The 18001-nt window shown below is 51.1% G+C and overlaps 2 protein-coding genes across 9 annotated transcripts in view; one reads left to right on the plus strand and one right to left on the minus strand.

Moving 5' to 3' along the window:
- Eif2d (eukaryotic translation initiation factor 2D) overlaps positions 1-18001 on the plus strand; it is a 39902-nt gene that overhangs the window by 19965 nt on the left and 1936 nt on the right. For 2 of the 6 annotated variants that reach the window (XM_026779603.1, XM_026779607.1), the window contains one exon: positions 433-1136. The exons of 1 other annotated variant lie outside the window; for it this stretch is intronic. Coding sequence is in view for 4 of the 5 variants with exons in the window: in XM_026779607.1 (XP_026635408.1) it covers positions 433-446 (14 nt within the window). In the remaining variant the exon portion in view is untranslated. Of the gene's footprint in view, positions 1-432; positions 1137-8245; positions 8539-8922; positions 10580-18001 lie in introns of those variants that run through there. 3 more of the 6 variants (XM_026779606.1, XM_026779605.1, XM_026779601.1) reach the window with 3 other exon arrangements.
- The window catches only part of Rassf5 (Ras association domain family member 5), a 65900-nt gene continuing 49808 nt past the window's right edge, over positions 1910-18001 (minus strand). For 2 of the 3 annotated variants that reach the window (XM_005348321.2, XM_005348322.2), the window contains 4 exons: positions 7378-7488; positions 6199-6496; positions 5683-5798; positions 1910-4045 (listed from right to left, as the gene is read on the minus strand). In XM_005348321.2, the coding sequence (XP_005348378.1) occupies positions 3893-4045; positions 5683-5798; positions 6199-6496; positions 7378-7488 (678 nt within the window). In that variant the 3' untranslated portion in view covers positions 1910-3892. Of the gene's footprint in view, positions 4046-5682; positions 5799-6198; positions 6497-7377; positions 7489-18001 lie in introns of those variants that run through there. The other variant, XM_026779608.1, reaches the window with a different exon arrangement.

Below are 18001 nucleotides of genomic sequence, written 5' to 3' on the forward strand. Positions count from 1 at the left end.
CCTGTCCTCTTTACTCTCATGGTTTTGGTTTCTGCAGTTATTCCATGTTATGTATTCCCTTCTGAAGGTTTGGAGCTAGGAACACAGGTGAGAGAGAACATGTAATGTCTGTCTTTCTGGATGTGGGTTACTATTTATTATAGTCTTTTCTAGTTCCATCCATTTATCTGCAAATTTTATGATTTCCTTTTCTTTACAGCTAATTCCATAGTTATAACTGTATTCCATAGTGTATTAGACTATTTGTACCTCATTTTCTCATCCATCCATCAGCTGAAGGGCATTTAGGTTGTTTCCATTTCCTAGCTATTGTGAGCAGAGCAGCAATAAACATGACTGAGCAGGTATCTGTGGAGTAGGAGGTCAAGTCTTTTGGGCGTATGCCAAGGAGTGGTATAGCGGGACTATATGGTATTTTTTTTTTCTTTTAAGGTTCTCCACTCTGACTGGAATTCCAGAGTGGCTGTACCAGTTTGCAGTCCCATCAGCAGTGAATTAAGATTCCCCTTTTCCTACCTTCTATCCAGTATTTGTTATCAGTTTGACTGGCAAAAAATAGAAATGCTGATTTGTATTTTCCTAATTGCTAGGGATAATGAACAAATATTGAAATATTTCTTAGACTTTTTTTTTTTTGAGAAATCTATTTAGTTCCTTAGTCCAGTTTTTGAATGGGTGTTTTGACCTTTTGAATTCTTTATGTAGTCTGGATTTTAATCCTCTGTCAGGTATATAGCTGGGAAAGATTCTTTCCCATTTTGTGGGCTTCCTCTTCCCTTTATTGGTTTCCTGAACTGTTGGCTTTAGTTTCTGGGCAGATGGAGCCCATATTTTGTAGACACCGCCTATACTCCTAGCAGTTCCAGAGTTCCAGGTCTCACACTAAGGCCTTTGATTCATTTGGAGCTAGTTTTTGTGGAAGAGAGTGGATGGAGTCAGGTGGTAGGGAGGACATCTAGGCGGTTGGGCCATGTCTGTCCTGGCCAAAACCTGGAGGCTGGAGTCTGTGGCAGGGATGACCAGGCTAGGCTGGAGCACTGAATGTGGGACTCTGCTGGCTATGGGGACTGGACAGACCCACCTGGCCGGACCCTGGTGTAAGATCTGGAGGACCAGGCTGGGCAGATAAGTTAGATGTCAGCTAATTCTTTAAAAATTTTGACTGTATGTCTCAAAAAACCAAAAAAAAAAAAAAAAAAAAAAAAAATTTTTTTTTTTTTTTGACTGTAAGCGTATGTAGTGGTGCACACCTTTAATTCCAGCTCTCAGGAGACAGAAGCAGGTGAATCTGAGTTTGAAGGCAGCCTGGTTTACATAGTAAGTTCCAGGATAGCCAGGGGCTCACGCACAAAAATGTATGTGTACGTGTGTGGATGCACATGCCACAGCACACATGTAGAGGTCAGAAGAAAACTTGCAACAACCCCAGAAGGTAGGCAATGATTTCTCTAGTTAACTTATGTGACTTTTTCTATTAACTCAAAGATGCTTCTTTGCTGGAAATCAGAGGGTGCCAAAATGAGGGCTGCTTGGTGCCAGCTTGGCCCCTCTCGTGGCTGAAATTGTCCGTGACACTTTAACGTCTTAGATTTCAATAATTGCAGGACAGAGCTGCTGGTTACCTTTGCAGCCAGAAAGCCCCGCTCTTTTCTAACTCAGCAAGTGCTTGGCTCCAAGTCCTCTCCCATCCCCAGCTAGGGAGATAGGAGATGGAGAACAGGCAGTCCCCTCTGTGTGTGGACAGTGTCCTCAGAAGCATTTGGGTGGCAGCCTTTAATCTCAAGCTTACTACAGAAGAAAGCTTGGCTCTGCCAAGAAATGCACCTCCCGCTGCAGCAGGCCCCTCGCTCCAGCTCGGTTCCCATGAGAGGAAGTTCAATGAGGATGCCTCCATTGTGAACTGTTTTTGCAGTAAGCCTTTATTACTCATTAAAAAACATATATAAGAAAAAACATTTAGAAGGAAAATGTTCTCAAAACAAACACCCACGGAGCAATACAACCATAGAAGGCACTACCAGCAGACACCCAGCTCTGGGGCTGAAGGGACCTGACCCTTCCCGGGGGCTCAACCTCAGAAGAGGTCCTGAGTCCAACTGTGCTTAAAGTCTCAATTTTACTATAATTTTCTGAATAAACACCTTTATATATAGCTCTATGCCTCTATGTGTATATACACACATATATTTGTATATATATATATACATGACCTTTTTTCTTCTCAAAAATAAAATAGCATCCATGGGGGAGGGTCTCAGCAGCATTCACAGTGTTTGCAGCAGGAGCCATGCCTTCTCCTATGCTACAGACATGCAGGATGAAGGGAATGACTTTCCGTCTGTCCCTGTAATACACAGTGGGGAGGGAAGCAATAAGGCTGCACACGAGATGGCAGACGGCCAGGGTTGATGGCATGCACAGCCTCACAGAGTTGCTAGCTCGCGGTGCTTTGTCAGCTCTGAAGACTGAATGACAGGGACCCAGTATGCCTCTGGGACAGGAGTGGTAGGGACTAGCCTGAGCTAGGGAGGGGACTTTGCAGCTACACGGAGAAGCTCTGGCTTAAACAACCCGAGGGGTGTGGAAAGGCAAGGGCAACAAGAAAGCGGTCTCCGGAGGCCGGATTGGAACCCCGGCCTTCTTTGAAAGGGACAAGTTTTTCCTCCCTCGGTCTTGAGCGAGGGTCTTTGCGGTTCTGGCTGCTGTTTTCAGTTTGAACTCGTCGGTGAGCTAGAGTCAGAATCTGATGCTGCCAGTGTGGTTTAACAAGATCACATCTTCGGAGTCAGAGCCTGATCAGGAAGCTTGATGGCAGAGGTGTGTGGTCATCACCTGTGCATCAAGGACTGCCCTGCCCTCATTTCTACACCACCATGGTCCACTTCCTGCCCTGGGCAGGCCAGCAGCAGAGCTTGCAGCAAACATGCCCTGCTCTTCTCTCTGAAAACAAAAAGGCACTGAAGTCACCAGGGAGGTCGGACCCACAGGCTGGCTGGACGCTGTGCTGCAAGCAGACCACGCCTTGCAACAGAAAGGACACGGCCACTGTAAGTAATCGAGGCTACTCCTCAGGCAGCAGCTGGAGAGGACGGAGGCAGCGCGGGAGGCTGAGGAGTAGATAAGAGGCCCTAGCTGTAGGCGGGCTGTAGACAGCTTGGGTGAGCTTCTCTGCGGTACTTCCTGGCGACTCAGCAGGAAACTAAAAGTGTGAAGTGGCTGGTTTCCCTTTGGTAGACATCCATGAGGATGAACAACATTAAATTCAGGACTTAACATAACAAACATCGGACAGAGACATGCTGAAATACCACACAGATGTACGTATATGCCTTTGGGTTTGCGTGTGCACAGCCTGGGGGTGACAGACAGACCTGGTCAGGCTGTAGCATCTGGAAATGTAGTCCTAGTGAAGGGGAGGCACCTGGGGCGAGGAGGACAGTCCTTTCACGAGCATTTCCCTGCTGTCAAGGACTTAGCTAAACGAAGACACCACATTTGACCCATAAATAAAGATACTGTAGGTGGCAAAGAAGAGGAACTGAAGGATTGAATCCAGAGAAAGAGCACAGCGCTCTAAAACCTTTCTTCCCTTTTGCCGGCTGCTGTGATTGATTGGAGTTTGGCCAGAGAGGCAACGATTTGGTTTGTGAAAGGCCAGCAGGTTGGGCGGGGTAAACAATTGTTCCTTCTGATCCAGGTGGGGTCTCTGCAGAGTCATGGCGCGGTGGGTTGGCAGGAATCGAACCCTGCACAGACACTTTGTGGAAGAGACTTTGTGCCGCATCTGTCAACCGCTGGGCAGGCACAGGTGGACCCAGAGGTGTCTGCAGAATAAATGTCTGTTGCAAAATAATAAAATAAACGAGAGGGCACTGAGGACAGGAGGAGGCGGCTACCCAGGCTTCCCCTGCGACTCCCGTAGCGCCTCCTCCAGTTTCTGTCGGAACTTGTTGTACTTCTTCTGCACTTGCTGGATTTTGTCCTGCTCCTCTTTTTCCAGGATAGTTAAGAAGTTCTGGAGCTCAGGAATGGAAAAGGCATCCCACTGTGGGGCATGGAGGAGAAAACAGGGGGAAATGGTTAGATGTTGACATGACCCGAGCGCCCCACACACACTGAACACGCAGGTACCATAAATGGCATCTGTGCTACACACAATGGTCACATCAGTCACAGACGGTCAAATCCTGACACTCGTGGAGTTCCCAGCCTTATGCCCCGTTCTTACGGGAAGAGTCAACAGCAGCTGAGATCTTCACTTGGGTGCTGACTGTGCTCTCCAGGGGCAGGAAGATACCTCTCTCTAGCTATGGTTGTCATACGTCAAACTCCACCCTGTTGCCCACCTCCTTGTGAGTCAATGCACCTCTCAGTGGGCCCTAGCTGGCCAGGCTACCTCCCCACGGGAGAAAGGGAGGAGACTACAAGCTCCTGGAGCACAGGGGAGCATTTATGGTGTCTGCCTTAATCCCCACACCCCACAGAAAGAAGGGAAGAAAGCCACAGCCATGGAGCCGCAGCAGCAGTGTGGACTAGAGCTGGATTTCCTCTCCCAACCCCAGGCCCTACGCAACAGAGTGCTCAGGCTTCCAGTGGCTCTCTCTTCCTAACAGACTCAAGACCACACTGTCATCCTGGTTGAAATGAGGGCAGAGCCCTGTCTGTTCTGCCCAGATCCTCCACTGACCCCATGCTCAACCTCCACAGAACAGTGTGATAAACACTTAGACCCTCCTCTTTCTGTCACTTCATGAAGACCATATCCTAAGTATCCTGGGCTTGAGGATTACTGCCTGATGTTACCCCATTTTTGCCAGGAGGCTGACACTGGTTAGTCCCTCTTAGAGGAAGTCATCATTTTAGGAGAAAAAAGTAGTTCAAAACTGCCTGTGTACAGCAGAACCCAGATGGAAATTGCTGGGCCTTAGGCCAGCCTGGGGCAAAACCAGTCTGAGCCCAAATAGTTTCTCAGTGTGATAATCCTCCCCCCAACCCCATCCTCCCACCGTACACCTCCAGCCCCGTCTTCACAAGGAAAGTAGAATCCTTGCCACAGGTTTTGCCATATGCAGGTTCTAACTTGCTTCGTTGTGATGTGCCCACTGAGCATCCTGTGATGGAGGAAGGTCATTGGTTAATTAAATAAAGAAGCTGCTTGTCCTGATAGGTTAAAACATAGGTGGGAGGAAGAGGAAGTGAGGTCAGACTCGACAGCTCTCCTCTCGGGGGCAGACGCCTCAGAGAGACACGATGCTCCACTCTTGCCGGCAGAGGCGAGAGCTCTGCTCTCTGAGGCACACGCGATGAAGCTCCGACCCAGGATGGACGTAGGCTAGAATCTTCCTGGTAAGCGCACCTTGGGGTGCGACACACATGATTGGAAATGGGTTAGTCCAGGAGCGAGAGTTAGCCGAGAAAAGGGCTAAAGCTAAAGAGCCAAGCAGTGTTTAAATGAATACAGTTTGTGTGTTGTTATTTCGGGCATAAGCTAGCCGGGCAGGCAGCCGGGGTGCTGGGGACTCAGTCCCGCCACTCCTATTACTACAATCCTGGGTCAAACCCAGCCTGTGTCTCAGCACACCCCAGCTCTCTAGCAGTCCTGCCCTCCCCTCACTGCACCCGGGACAGCAGCACCCATCTTTCCCCACCCAGGGCTGGCTCTTGCAGAGGGTCCAGACATACCTCTACCTCTCCAGTTTCGTTCTCCTTTAGCACAAAGCTGAGGACATCAGTGTCAGGCCCAGCGAGCAGACGCAGGTGGAGAGGGCAGTCTGCAATGGAGAGTTTCTGGAAGAGCACTGCAAACAGAAACAGGCATGGCTCGTCTAGTGGACACGAACCTGACAAGACCGTGGTAGCTCAGAGGCAGAGCCTTCAGTTCCTGCCTGGCATTCCCAAGGCCCTGCCTCCACTTACATCACCTTCCAAAGTGGACCCCTCATTATAAAGATTGGGAGCCCAAAGCGTGTCTTCCCGGTGCATGTGTGGAGCTGGACAGTGCTAGGCAGGAGCTGCCTGACCAGGCTCTCTGCTCGTTTTCCTGCCCAGATTCCATGCTTTGCTCATCCACGAAACCTAGCAGCATGTAGACAGCTGTAGCCCCGCTGCATGGAAGCCCACACCCCATCCAGGGCTCGCGGCGGGTTTACGCCAGTGTGTGGGCACTGGCAAACTGGGGGAGGTTGGGACTGCTCGTACCTTGTCCGTCTTTGTGTATCCGCTTAAAAAGCGCAAACTTCTGCGGGTTGTCCACAACCATGAATTTCTTGAGCAGCCCCTGGATGACCTCGCTGACGGTGGTGGTGCTGCTGATGTGTAGCTGCTTGATGGCATCGAGTGGCAGGTAGAAGGACGTCCGCTTGTCTGTGGTGGCTGCAGGGTTCACTTCCTTAATGGCATCGTATATAGACTGGGGTCGGATCCCAGCAGGTACCGTCACGGGGCGTCGGAGTTTCAAATGCACTTTGATGAAGCCCGTGTAGGTACCGTCTTCACTCTGCAAGTGGGAAGTATGTCCTCCATGATCTATCTGACACAGAGGCCCTGATAGGGGCCATTCCAGCCAGCCTGTCTGAGTTCCTTCCTGAGTCTGCTATCTGGAGGTGCTGATGGTCCCAAAGGGCCAGGAGGTCTGGAGCCCAGTTATCAGAGAGGATTAGTGGGGCCGCTGTGGCTTCCTTCACAGGAAGTCTAGGCTGGCTGCCTCAAATCTCCAGCAGACAGGTGCCAGCTGCCTTTGTTGAGTCCCCACCTAAAGGCAGAGTCTGCAGGCACCTCTCTGCCTCGGAGGTCCAGCCCAACAAACTCCAGCCTCTGGCTAAAATCTGGGTTTTCTGAGGTACCTGTGTGTCTTGGATGCCCCAAAGAGTCAGTTGCTACCCGTCTCCAGCAGGGGGCAGGGTTCCTCTAGCATCATCCCTTAAAGTCAGCCTCTCTGACCCTGTGCAGGGTCGGGGTGTTCACCAATACACACTCCACTTCTCTTGCAAAATTCCCCTGGCCTAGAGCTTCCTGGGGACCAAGCCCCCAAACCCTTCGTTGCTGTCATTTAATCCCCTAAGAGCTCTCACCCTGAAGTTAGGAGAGCGTAAACTTTCCCAGATCTGACAGAGGATGGACAGAGATTGTCTCTGGAGTCTGTTCTAAAGCCTGTTTCTCTGGGTCCCCGAGGGCACAGAAAGCTGGGTCTGGACAAAGAAGAGTGAGCCGCAAGGGAATCATTGCTTCTGTGGGGGGGGGGCACAGGATGCTGGACAGGAAGGGGGGACGACAGCCTTGCCTACCACCTTCATGCACAGACCAGTACACGACAGCCAGACAGAGAGGTGGGGGTGGGGCAGGAGGGATGCCGGGTAGGGGTGGACAGGACCTGCTTACCAGCTTCATGCCCAGGCAGTGCTTCTCCCGGCTGTTATAGCTGTCAATCTTCTGCTTGATCTCCTGGAGCGTGGGCGGGTGCTGTGTCTCCTCCACTGCCTTACAGACATTCTGGACAGAAAGAGGAATGGAGTAGGTACAGCGGCTCTCAGGATGTGAAGGACAGTAGGCATACCCCCTCCACCCCCCGCAAATGCCTCTCTGGCTAAGAAACAAGTGCCAGGGTAAGAGGTGAGAGGCCAGCCACTCGCATCTCAGCTTCATACCTACCCCCAGACGGGCTGGGACACCAGTGTCAGTGCCCCACACTCGAGCACTGGCTATGAACTTAGTAAGTGGGTAGAACGTCGAGTGGTCATGATTCGCTATGGAAAATGTGCTCATAGACAGGAAGAGACGAAGACATGGTCTGTCTGTCTGTCTGTCTGCAATAATGGCAAAGCTGCAGAGAAGAGGGGATGCCTGCTAGTGGAAGCTGATAGCCCCAGAGCCAGGAAGCGAGGGCACCTGCCCTACAGTGCAGAGCTCATGTCAGGGGCCAGTAAGTTTTGCCATGACGGCTGACGATATGCTTGTCGAATGGCTGAACCGTAGGCACAGGGCTGTGGTCCTCTCTCCTAGGGACAGTCAGCATTTACTGAGCATCTTTGTACACTGAGTACTCAGCCATCTTGCATCTCACAGACCCAGACTACGTGATGACCCATGACCCCAGTTTCCAGGTGAGAACATCAAAGCTCAGGCATTTACCAGCTTGCCTGAAACCCTCATCCACAGGTGCGCAGGACCCACCAGAAATCCCACACCTGTCCTGCCGTGTTCCCCTGTGTCACTGTGTCCCTTCATTCCTTCCCCTTCCCAACTCTAGGAAGATGGAAGGATGAAGTTAGAGCGGAGGCCCGTATCCCTTGCAGTACGATACATGGTGGACCCCGAGGTCTACACCATTCTTTTCAGTCAGTTTCCTGGATTTCTCTCATGGTCACGTCCCAGTTTTGTCTTCATGCTGCCCTGAGTGGCCTGGATTATAGAAGCTGGTCAGTGAAAATTCTCCCAGAATTATCCTGATCTTAGAAACTCATCAGACTTCAGGCCAGTGTGGTCACCTCTGGTACCCAGAGAGAGATGGCTTTGACATCATCTGACACCTGCTCCTGGGTTTGGTTTGGGGACTTTTACAACAAGTCCCACATCACACCACCACCGCCACCAACAGAGCTGGCCCCTGACCTTCCCCGTCAGCACACCCATTTCTGGGGTTTCATCATGCAGACAGCGTGCCAATGCATCCTCCCACTCTCCAGTCCCACAGAGCGCAGGAAACTGCGGGCTCCATGATTGCCAAGAGGAGTGGGCACTGCTGGGTCTGTGTGGCTCCACCCTCCCAGCTCTCTCCAGAGGCCAGGCAACACCCTCTTTCATTACAGGCTCTTTCCATAGTCTGCTCCTGTGCGCCTTTCACCCATAGCCCCGATGGCAACATTGCTGTGTTGGGTGTTTCAAATGCCTTCTCTCACAAACTACCTGTTTTATTTCTGTTGTAAGATTCTCCCCTGCCCCACGTGCCTGTGTCCCGCTGCTAATGAGAATGAAGTCCATCTAAGCCTGGAGTCCTCAACTGACCATGTGGTCACCCTAGAGCCTCCTTTCTGCTACAGAGATCAGCACCCACCACACCAGTGACAGTCACTGAATTTTAACACTGTAGGCCTGGGAAGCACCGCTGCTAAGTTAAGACCCAGCCTGTGGAACATTCACCCAAGCTGGGCTGATCAATGTGTCCGGCTCTAGGGATCCGAGTGGGTCTTGCATGGTCTGTGAAGCTGGCAAGGAGGGACTTCTAACATCTGGAGTGGGAGGCAGCTGGCAGGATGTAGGGACCCATTAAGATGCCCTCTTAGATCTCTGAATTGGATCTTGACTAATGCCCAAGGAAAAACAGTTGCTGGGACATCTCTCATTTGCTTGACGTGTAAGCCACGGGAGCTCACGGGCTGTCTTCATCTACTGTTGGCTCATTCATCTGGGGGCTTTCAGACTGGAGCCTCTCATGCGTCTTTACCTGTGGGACTCTCCATCCCCAGACTATAAGCTGGGGACATACCTACAGACCAGACAGACCTGGCTGTGGCTGGCCCTGCCTCGCCTTCTGACCATTTCCAGTGAGAACGGGCAGATGTATGGCTGCTGTTTTATACTTTATTCTGCCCATCTCTAAGGCAGGCAGGCTGTCACTCCCAGCCCATTCTCACATTCATCTACAAAAGAAGAGTTAAGTGACAGAAAACTCCTGAAGCTCCTTGGAAGGTTTCAGTCAACCTCCAGCCATTTCCTTGTTGAAAGGGCCACGATGTTGTGGCTGCGGAAGGCCTGTTTCCACGCCTACTTTGGACCACAGTGAGTCACAGCTGCCTTGGCCTTAGGTTTCTTCTTCCTGTTCTCCTTTTATTCATTACATCAACCCCTCTGTTCTCTTCTCTTTCCACAAGCCTGGGAAATGATACAAGTACATACCACGGGTCCCTTCCAGACAGGCAGAAGACAGCATCCTGACCTCAGCATCGGAAGGTCTAGCCTTCCAGGTGTGCAGGGAAGCCCCATCTACCTGGGAGTGTCAGCAGCCTGCGCGTGTGTGGCCAATACTGTGAACCTTGCTCCCATAGAATGCCAGCGTCAAATGTCAGCACCCAGTTCAGGCTGGCTGCTGCCCACACGGAACCTGCCAGGCAAGATCTAACCTACAGATGCAGTGAATCACTTAACAAAGTAGGCAAACCAGTGGGCCCTGTCCAAGAGCTCAGAATCCACCAGCAGCCTGGGAAGCACCATAGATTCTAGACTAAGGGTTCCTAACCTTCCGGACGCTTTGGAGTCGTCTGGGGGATTTTCTAGAAATATGGCTTTCTGAACTTTCTCCCCAGAGAGTGCTGATTTCATTGGTCCAGGGTGCAGCTCAGGTACAAGGATTTTAGAGATCACCCTGGTGATTTCAACATGTTTCAGGGTTTAGAAACTGAGACCCTCCGACAATTCCATCCCACTACAGCACTGATATTTTGGGCCCAAAAGATAACTGCTGCCCCCACGCTTTTCCTAAAAAACAGTATCCACTGTGTCAACAACCCAGGAATTTTTCCAAGCATGAGGTAGACCCTGATCTCTGTTCACCTTACAGATCCCAAGCCCTCTTGGTGAAAGAATCATCTCTCTGGTGATGAACTCAAAGTTAGAAGGAAGGAGACAGCACTTGTGTCTTGGGGTGCCCCATCACCCACACAAAATGGAGAGCTTTTATGTATTATTGAATCTAGGTATCAGCCCATCAGGTGTCTCTCAGAGTGTGCCTATCTCATGGAATCAATTCACTCTGACGACTAAACGCTGGTGTTGGCTGAGCTTTTCTAGTATGCCTAGCCTGTCCCAGCTACTGCTGAAAGTTTGTCTCCTGACCTAGGCCATTCAAAAGGCTGTAACCACTGTAAACCCTTGAAGTTACGGCAGGGTGGGGGTCCCAGTGAAGAGGCTGTGTGCTAGCACTGTGAGCACAGATGCCCCTCCCAGATGATTCTCCAACATCTCTATTAAAACGCTCTTAATGGGCTGGGAGTGGTGGCCTGCACCTGCAGTCCCAGCACTTGGAGGCAGAAGCAGGAGGATCACAGCCTGGTCTGTGTGGTGAGCTACCAAGACTGTATCTCAAAACCAAATAAAGTAAATTTCAGCAAGCCCAGCACAGAGCCGATTTATCCTAAGTCAGATTTGACTGTATTTTGTCTTCCAGGTAGCACCACCACACTGGCCAGTTCTGCATTGTAATCAGGGGCCAACAGGAAGTCCTCAGTTTGTCATTCCACTCTAAGGAGGACAGTTGGGAGTAGGCCCTGGACAGACCAAGACAGCCAGCGAAGTTCCCAGAGTGACAGGTGGGCAGAGAAGAGTGTGTCCACTCCCAGTGTTTGCTTTGTCTGGACTTAAACCATCCAGACCTCAGGTTTGCTTCAAAACGAAACAGAACTTCACTCCCCCTCTTTTAGAACACGCCAGCGCGTTCCCCTCGCCCGTGACTTTCGTCATCTCACGCCCAGCTTCTCACAGCAGTCTCTTTGCCTGGCCAGGCTTCCCTAACCACCGCCACCTCCTCAGCACCACCATGCACTGTTCTCAGCATGTCCGTGCTCACTGGCTTCACAGCAAGCCTGTGAAGAATGTTACCATCACGGCACCCACCTCCAGCTGAAGAAAGTGAACCAGAGCCAGGCTACAGCTAAGCTTATGGAAAGCCATGACTGGGGTTTATCCACAGTCCCACTTCCACCCACCTCCAGGAAGCTAGCGGGGCTGGCTCCCCCTCCCCTCGATGGAAGCTCCTTCATATCCAGGGCCATATGACTTCATTTCTTCTGTGCCCATCATCTGACTGCAGGGGCCAGGGGTCTCTGCTTCTCTAAGGAGCTGGAGTGGGCCTCTGGGTTTTGTGAGTGAAGTGACCTTGCCTGTCTTGTCCCTTATGGTGTCCCAGAGCCCTGTTCCTGCTCAGCACATGGTGGGGCTCAGTAAACATCTGGGGAATGGACAGTGTATTCTTGAGAGAATCAGAGAACCTCCAAATCTTGGTTTCTTCTATAAATTTGGGATCAAATCCTTTATCACTCAGGATTGATGTAACAGTCAAATTAAGTCAGACAATGGGTTCAGCAGACCCAGCCAGGGGCTGTATTGTCATTTTCCCTACAGAAAAGCCAAGCCCTTCCCTCTAAAGCCATTAAGCTCCTTTCTCGCTGCCCCTGCTCATGTATTCCAGGTTAGCCATACATCCCTAGAGTCCATTTATACCTTTCTCAGCACAGGCTGCGGGCAGGCTTTCTGTGAAGGTCCAGGTCTAAACATTGGGCTTCGGAGGCCACAGTCCATTGCATCTACTCCCTGTCACCCTGTCATACAGAGGCAGCCATGGAATGAGGGCGGCTGTGGCCCAATAAAACTTGCTTTGTGCAATGAACCTATGAGCAGGGAAGCTTGCTTTGTGCAATGTGCCCATGGGTAGCAGTTTGCTCCACCGTGGTGCTTGTGCAATTTCCCTCCCTAGAATACACATGCCTCTCTTCCCTTCATTCTCCTCTGCCTGCTGCCTGGTAAAATTCCAGTCCATGGTAGTCTCCCATCCTCCGGGCCATCAGATGCGTGACATTTTAACTCTCAAATGAAGGAAAGCATCTGCACTTCTATCCAGTCTTTCTCTCCTAAGCTGCACTTCTGGTGTATTTTAGTGTTTTCTTCCGGCTGCTGTAATAACACAGCCTGATGAAGGCAACTTCAGGAAGAAAGGGTTTGTTCTGACTTGCCATTCCAGGCCACAGTTCATCACAGTGGGGAGTCACGGTGGCAGGGGCTTGAGGGATGGTGAGTGTACTGCATCTGTAATCAGGACAGAGCAGCAAATGTGCACTCACGTACCAGTGCTCAGCTTCTTTCTCTATTGTCATCATCATCATCACCACCACCATCATCATCATCGTTGTCACCATCATCATCACCACCACCACCACCACCACCATCATCATCACCATTATTATCATCTCATATCATCATCATCATCATCATCATCATCATCATCATCATCATCATCATCATCATCACCATTGAGACAGGGTAGCCCTGACTGTGACTTCAATCACAGAAATCCACCTGCTTTGCCTCCCGAGTCCAGGATTCAAGGTGTACCCCTCTGGAGAGACCAGAATCCTTTAATTAGGGAATGGTGTAACCCAGTGATGGGTCTTCCCATCCCAGTTAAGGTAACCAAGACCCCCAGGCATGCCCGAAAGTCATCTCCCAGGAGAGTCCACCTTCCATCAGGTTAACTCTGCACTGTTTCCTGTGTGTTTCCTCACGTCACACTACGGGCTGTTTAGCTCCACTCTCACTTCATGGGACCCCTATAGGCTAAGGCTTGGTCATTTCCCTGGAGTTACTCTCTCCTCCCCTCCTGACAGGAGGCAGGGTTCAGAGAATACCTCATACCCATTAACCCAGTATTCCTTGGGTGGAACAGACTTTATGTTGGATGTGGTACCCGCTGCTGGGCTCAGCTAACGTGTCAGTAGTTGATCTCCAAGGAGGTGTCAGAGAAATAACAGATGATTAGGTGTGAGACAGGGGAAAGCAGCAGGAGAAGAGTCCCAGCACAGAGTCCACTGTCCATAGGTCCCACACAGCCAGGCCCAAGAGCACCTCACTCCGCCCTGCACCCTGAGGGCTCACTGCCGAGAGCATGTGGGATGCACGGGGCTTCAGACGTGGGCTGACCTGCTTCTTGGTAGCTGGCTGATAGGAATGAACACAATGCTATCAAATGACCTGTGACCTATGACAAGCCACTTCCCCTCTCAGGGAGCCGGTTTCCTCATCTGCCAAATCGTGAAGTGACACTGAAGACGCTCCAAGGCCTACCACAGGGACACAAGATAGGGAGGGTTTTCACCATCACTTCCTCCTCTCTTTCAGAGAACTGGGTGTGGGGCAGAAGACCTGGAGGACAGCTGGGTCCATCTGAATTGCGTCAGTAGCCACGGCCCAAAGGGACAAGAGCTCCCCTGCCCTCTGCTGCTGGGCTCTTTTCGACACTCGCTTTCTGTTTGTGTCAGCCAGACTTCACCTCAGCCAAGCTCCAACAGGTCTTCATTTCCTCTGACTCTTAGCACATCCGTCTGTCAGAAGCAACTGTCAGGCCCCTGAGTGGAAACCTCTAAGCCCAGGCCAGGGAGAGAGCTGCAGGCATGAACTGAACAAAGGGTCATGCAGAGGCCCTCCAGGCCCAACCCCTGGGCTTTCTGTTGTGCTTGCCCCAAATGGGAACCTGGGGTTGGGGAAGGGCAGACACCCATCTGTCTAGGCTCGGTTTAAAATGCCCTGACCAATGTACAAGCCCAGTAAAGGTCACAAGTCCCTTTGTGACAGCCTCAACCAGATACAAAGAGGATTCTCCAGTGAGATGCACTGGAGGGTCCCTTCCTAGTTCCAACGTGCCCACATTCTGGAATGCTTCCTCTGTCCTACCATGCCAGTAAGAGGATTCATCCTGTCCATTTGTTACCTGTCTATGGTTCCCAAAATAAGAGGACTAGAAATTTCTAGACTGTGTTCTCCAATAGGTCACCTGCAGCACAGTGGGAAGGGACGCCATCACAGAGATGTGCAGGACCCAAGTGACTCTGGAGTGGGTGGTAGAGACACAGGATAAAGGAAGTGGGCAAGAAACTGGAAAGAGAACGAAGTCCCCCAAGACAGAAATGCAGAGCGGATAGTTAAGTCAGCAGCGGGAACTGACTGAGATGCCTCTGGGCTGAAGACTGTGAAAGGTACCATGGGAGATGAAACAGACAGGTGCAGCTCCATCCCTGGGAGCCCACAGGTCACCTGAGGAAGGAAGGCAGAAATACATGCACTGTGGTACAAACAGGCTCAGAAGGATTGGCCGTCAGTGACTGGCATTCAGGTAGCCCCAATCATCAGCATGTCCCAGAGCAGTGTCTTCTCCCTCCCTTCCTCCCTCTCTCCTTCCCTCCCTCCCTCCCTCCCTGTAGGAGCAACTCACCTGACTTGCTCAGGACCAGAGGACAGTAGCACTAAACAGAAGGCCTGGGGAGCCCTAGCTCCAGGCACTGTGCTGGAGACTTCATGGCATTACTGACCCCCCAGAATAACTTGAGTCAGGACACAGGGCCGTACCCAGAGCACCTGCACTTGCCACTGGATCACACTGGCCACCCGATGCCATGGATTGGCCTTCGCTTTCAGCTCTGCAATTATCAGAGTCGGTTTCATGGAGCCTTACAACACGTAGTTTAGACACACAGTTTGTTGTGTCGAGTAATCGGGTAGGCATGCCTCGAAGTGCCTCACTTGTAAGTACGGTGAAAATCGACAGACCTCAGCTCGTCTGTGACCACAGAACTAGCTACCTGTGGCAGTGGTTTTTGTCTGGCAAGGCAAAAGAAAGCTGGGCCAGTGGGGGCTGACCCAGTATGAGTGCTCTCTCCCATTTAACCTGGACCCCTAACAGGCTACATTATGATTTTCAAAAGCCCTAAGCACGATTTGCCATAGGTCTTACTGTCTATAAACATCTGCCGAAAGCTATAGTTTATGGTCTTATCGGCATCATAACCATGCTAATATCCATGTTCAGGCAGCCTGGGTTGGGAGACGCCTTGATCAGCAAAGTGCCTGCTGTCTGAGCATAAGGACCTGAGTTCAGATGCCTAGGACCCATGTGAAGGCCAGGCCCAGTGGCACTTTCAGGAACAGGTGATCCTTGGAGCTCTCACTGGCCAACCAGAAGCCAAGAAAGACACCTGCCATCGACCTGACTTCCATATGCACACACGTGCATGTGCACTTACACATATATGCACACAAGTGCATGTGCACTTACACATATATGCACACACGTGCATGTGCACTTACACATATGTACACACACAACTGCATAAATCCATTTATTCATGCTGCCTGGGTAACATGGCAAGAGCCCATTGCAAAATAGATAATAAAGAATCCTCTGCAAATTACTTCTAAAGAGTCAGAATATACATATATAAAGAACTCCAGCAATTCAACAGAAAAGTGAACAATCTGATCAAAAATGGCAAGGGCTTGAATAGGCATTTCTTCAAGGAAATAAATGTTCAACAAGCACGTGAAATATGCCCAGGATCACTAAGTGTTGGGGGACAACATCAAAATCACAACAAAACTTCATTTTATTCCCATTGACAGTTTCTGATGTACACTGTGGGATGTGGAACACTTCCGGTATTAAATGGCTGGCCTAGTTGGCTTTCTGTCGCTGTGATAAAACACCGGCCAAGCCAAACTGGGGAGGACAGAGCTTATTTTGGCTTACAGGTAACAGTCCATCATGGGGGAAACCAAGGCAGGTACCCGAGGCAGGAGCTGAGGCAGAAATCATGGAGGACCACCGCTCACTGACTTGTTTCTAGGCTAGTGTTCGGCAGCCTTCCTTATACAGCCCAGCCTCACCTGCCTAGAGATGGCACCGCCCACTGTGGACAACATCAATTAGCAATCGAGAAGACTACCCACAGCCATGTCTACAGGCCAGTCTGATGGAGGCAAATCTTCAGCTGAGGGTCCCTCTTCCCAGGTGTACCAGGTTAACGAGCAAGATCAGCAGCCTCCTCGCTGGCTAATGTAAATCGGTGAAAGAATTGTGGAGACGGTATGATGATTCATCAAAAGATTGACCTAGAATTCCCTAGGATTTAGCAAATGAAAGCAGGGCTATACAACACCGGAAGAAGCAACCTCAGGGGCCACTGGTAAGAGAGTGGGTGGTAGCATGTGGCCCATAGATAGCAGAGCAATGGTAGCCTTAAACAGGGAGACAAGTGAGAGTGGAAAGTCCTCATGCTCAGTTCCTAGAGAAATTAAACAGGTAAGGGGGTTCAGTCTGGGAAAATGAAAAAGCTCTGGAGATTGGGGTGAGGGACCCAGCAGTAGGGCACCTGCCCCCTAAAGTTGTAGAAACTGGATGTGGTGGCAGTTGACACTGTGACGCATGCATGTCGTGTCCCAGAACTGGGTGTACATTAGTGATAGTGGAGATGGTAAATGGTCTGTGTATTTCACTGTGGAACAACAGGCGTTACTTCCTGGTGGAGCACAAGACCATTCCAAGAGCACGGAAATCGGGAGGCCGCCATCTGCGTCTACCTTGTTCACACAAAGTTGTGAGTCTCTCTTCCATCCTACACTTCAGACACGTTACGGGTTAGTCTAACTCCTAAGCAAGCTGAGCCCCATCCTGAGCCCTCCGATTCAGCCTCCTTTCCTATGGCCAGCTCCTGGTCGGGTTGTAGCTGCCAACAGGACATAGGTCAGATATCCCAAAGTGGTAAAACAGCACAGGGCAGAGGCAAAGGGACTTCAGTGGACGTCAGTTCCCACCCAGCACATGGACACTTGCTAGGAGAGGGGCAGCCTGGCCTTGTCCAGCTGCCAGGACACACCGACACTTTGTTGCCTGCTGGTGGGCGAGCAGCCCTCCCTGACTGTTACCTGGAAGCCCGCTTCTCCCTTCAGCATGTGGGCCATGGGCGGCCAGGCTAGGTCCCCAGGCTCTCATGAGGGTATCCCCAGCCATGAAGAAGAGACCCCAGATAAAGGCAGGTCTGGGTTTTCCACACAGGAAGCCCGCAGCACCACATCATATACAGACCGGGGTACCTGACAAGTTGAGAGGAGAGAGGAGGATGCAACCCTCCAGGCTGGGCCTGTTAAGTGTCTCTCCCCTTTAAGCTTGTGTTCTGGAGAGCTCAACCCTGAGCACAGCCTGACAGGAAGAAACAAGGCCTCAGAATCTTCCTAAGCTGTATGGGGAGGGAGATGCTGTATGTTCCACAAACGGAAACTGGTAAAACCCAGCTCACTCAACACAAACAGTCCACACTCACAAAGACAGAGAGGGACAGGAGGAGGGCACCGGCGCAGAGGACAAGGGGTGGCCTGGCCCAAGTTCTGAGTGTGAACAGGATGGCTAAGGCCAGGTGGTCCTGGAAGAAGGGACCCACGCCAGCATTTAGGTCATTTTTCTAATCTCACC

This window comes from Microtus ochrogaster, chromosome 6, assembly GCF_000317375.1.
Source record: "Microtus ochrogaster isolate Prairie Vole_2 chromosome 6, MicOch1.0, whole genome shotgun sequence".
NCBI lineage: Eukaryota > Metazoa > Chordata > Mammalia > Rodentia > Cricetidae > Microtus > Microtus ochrogaster.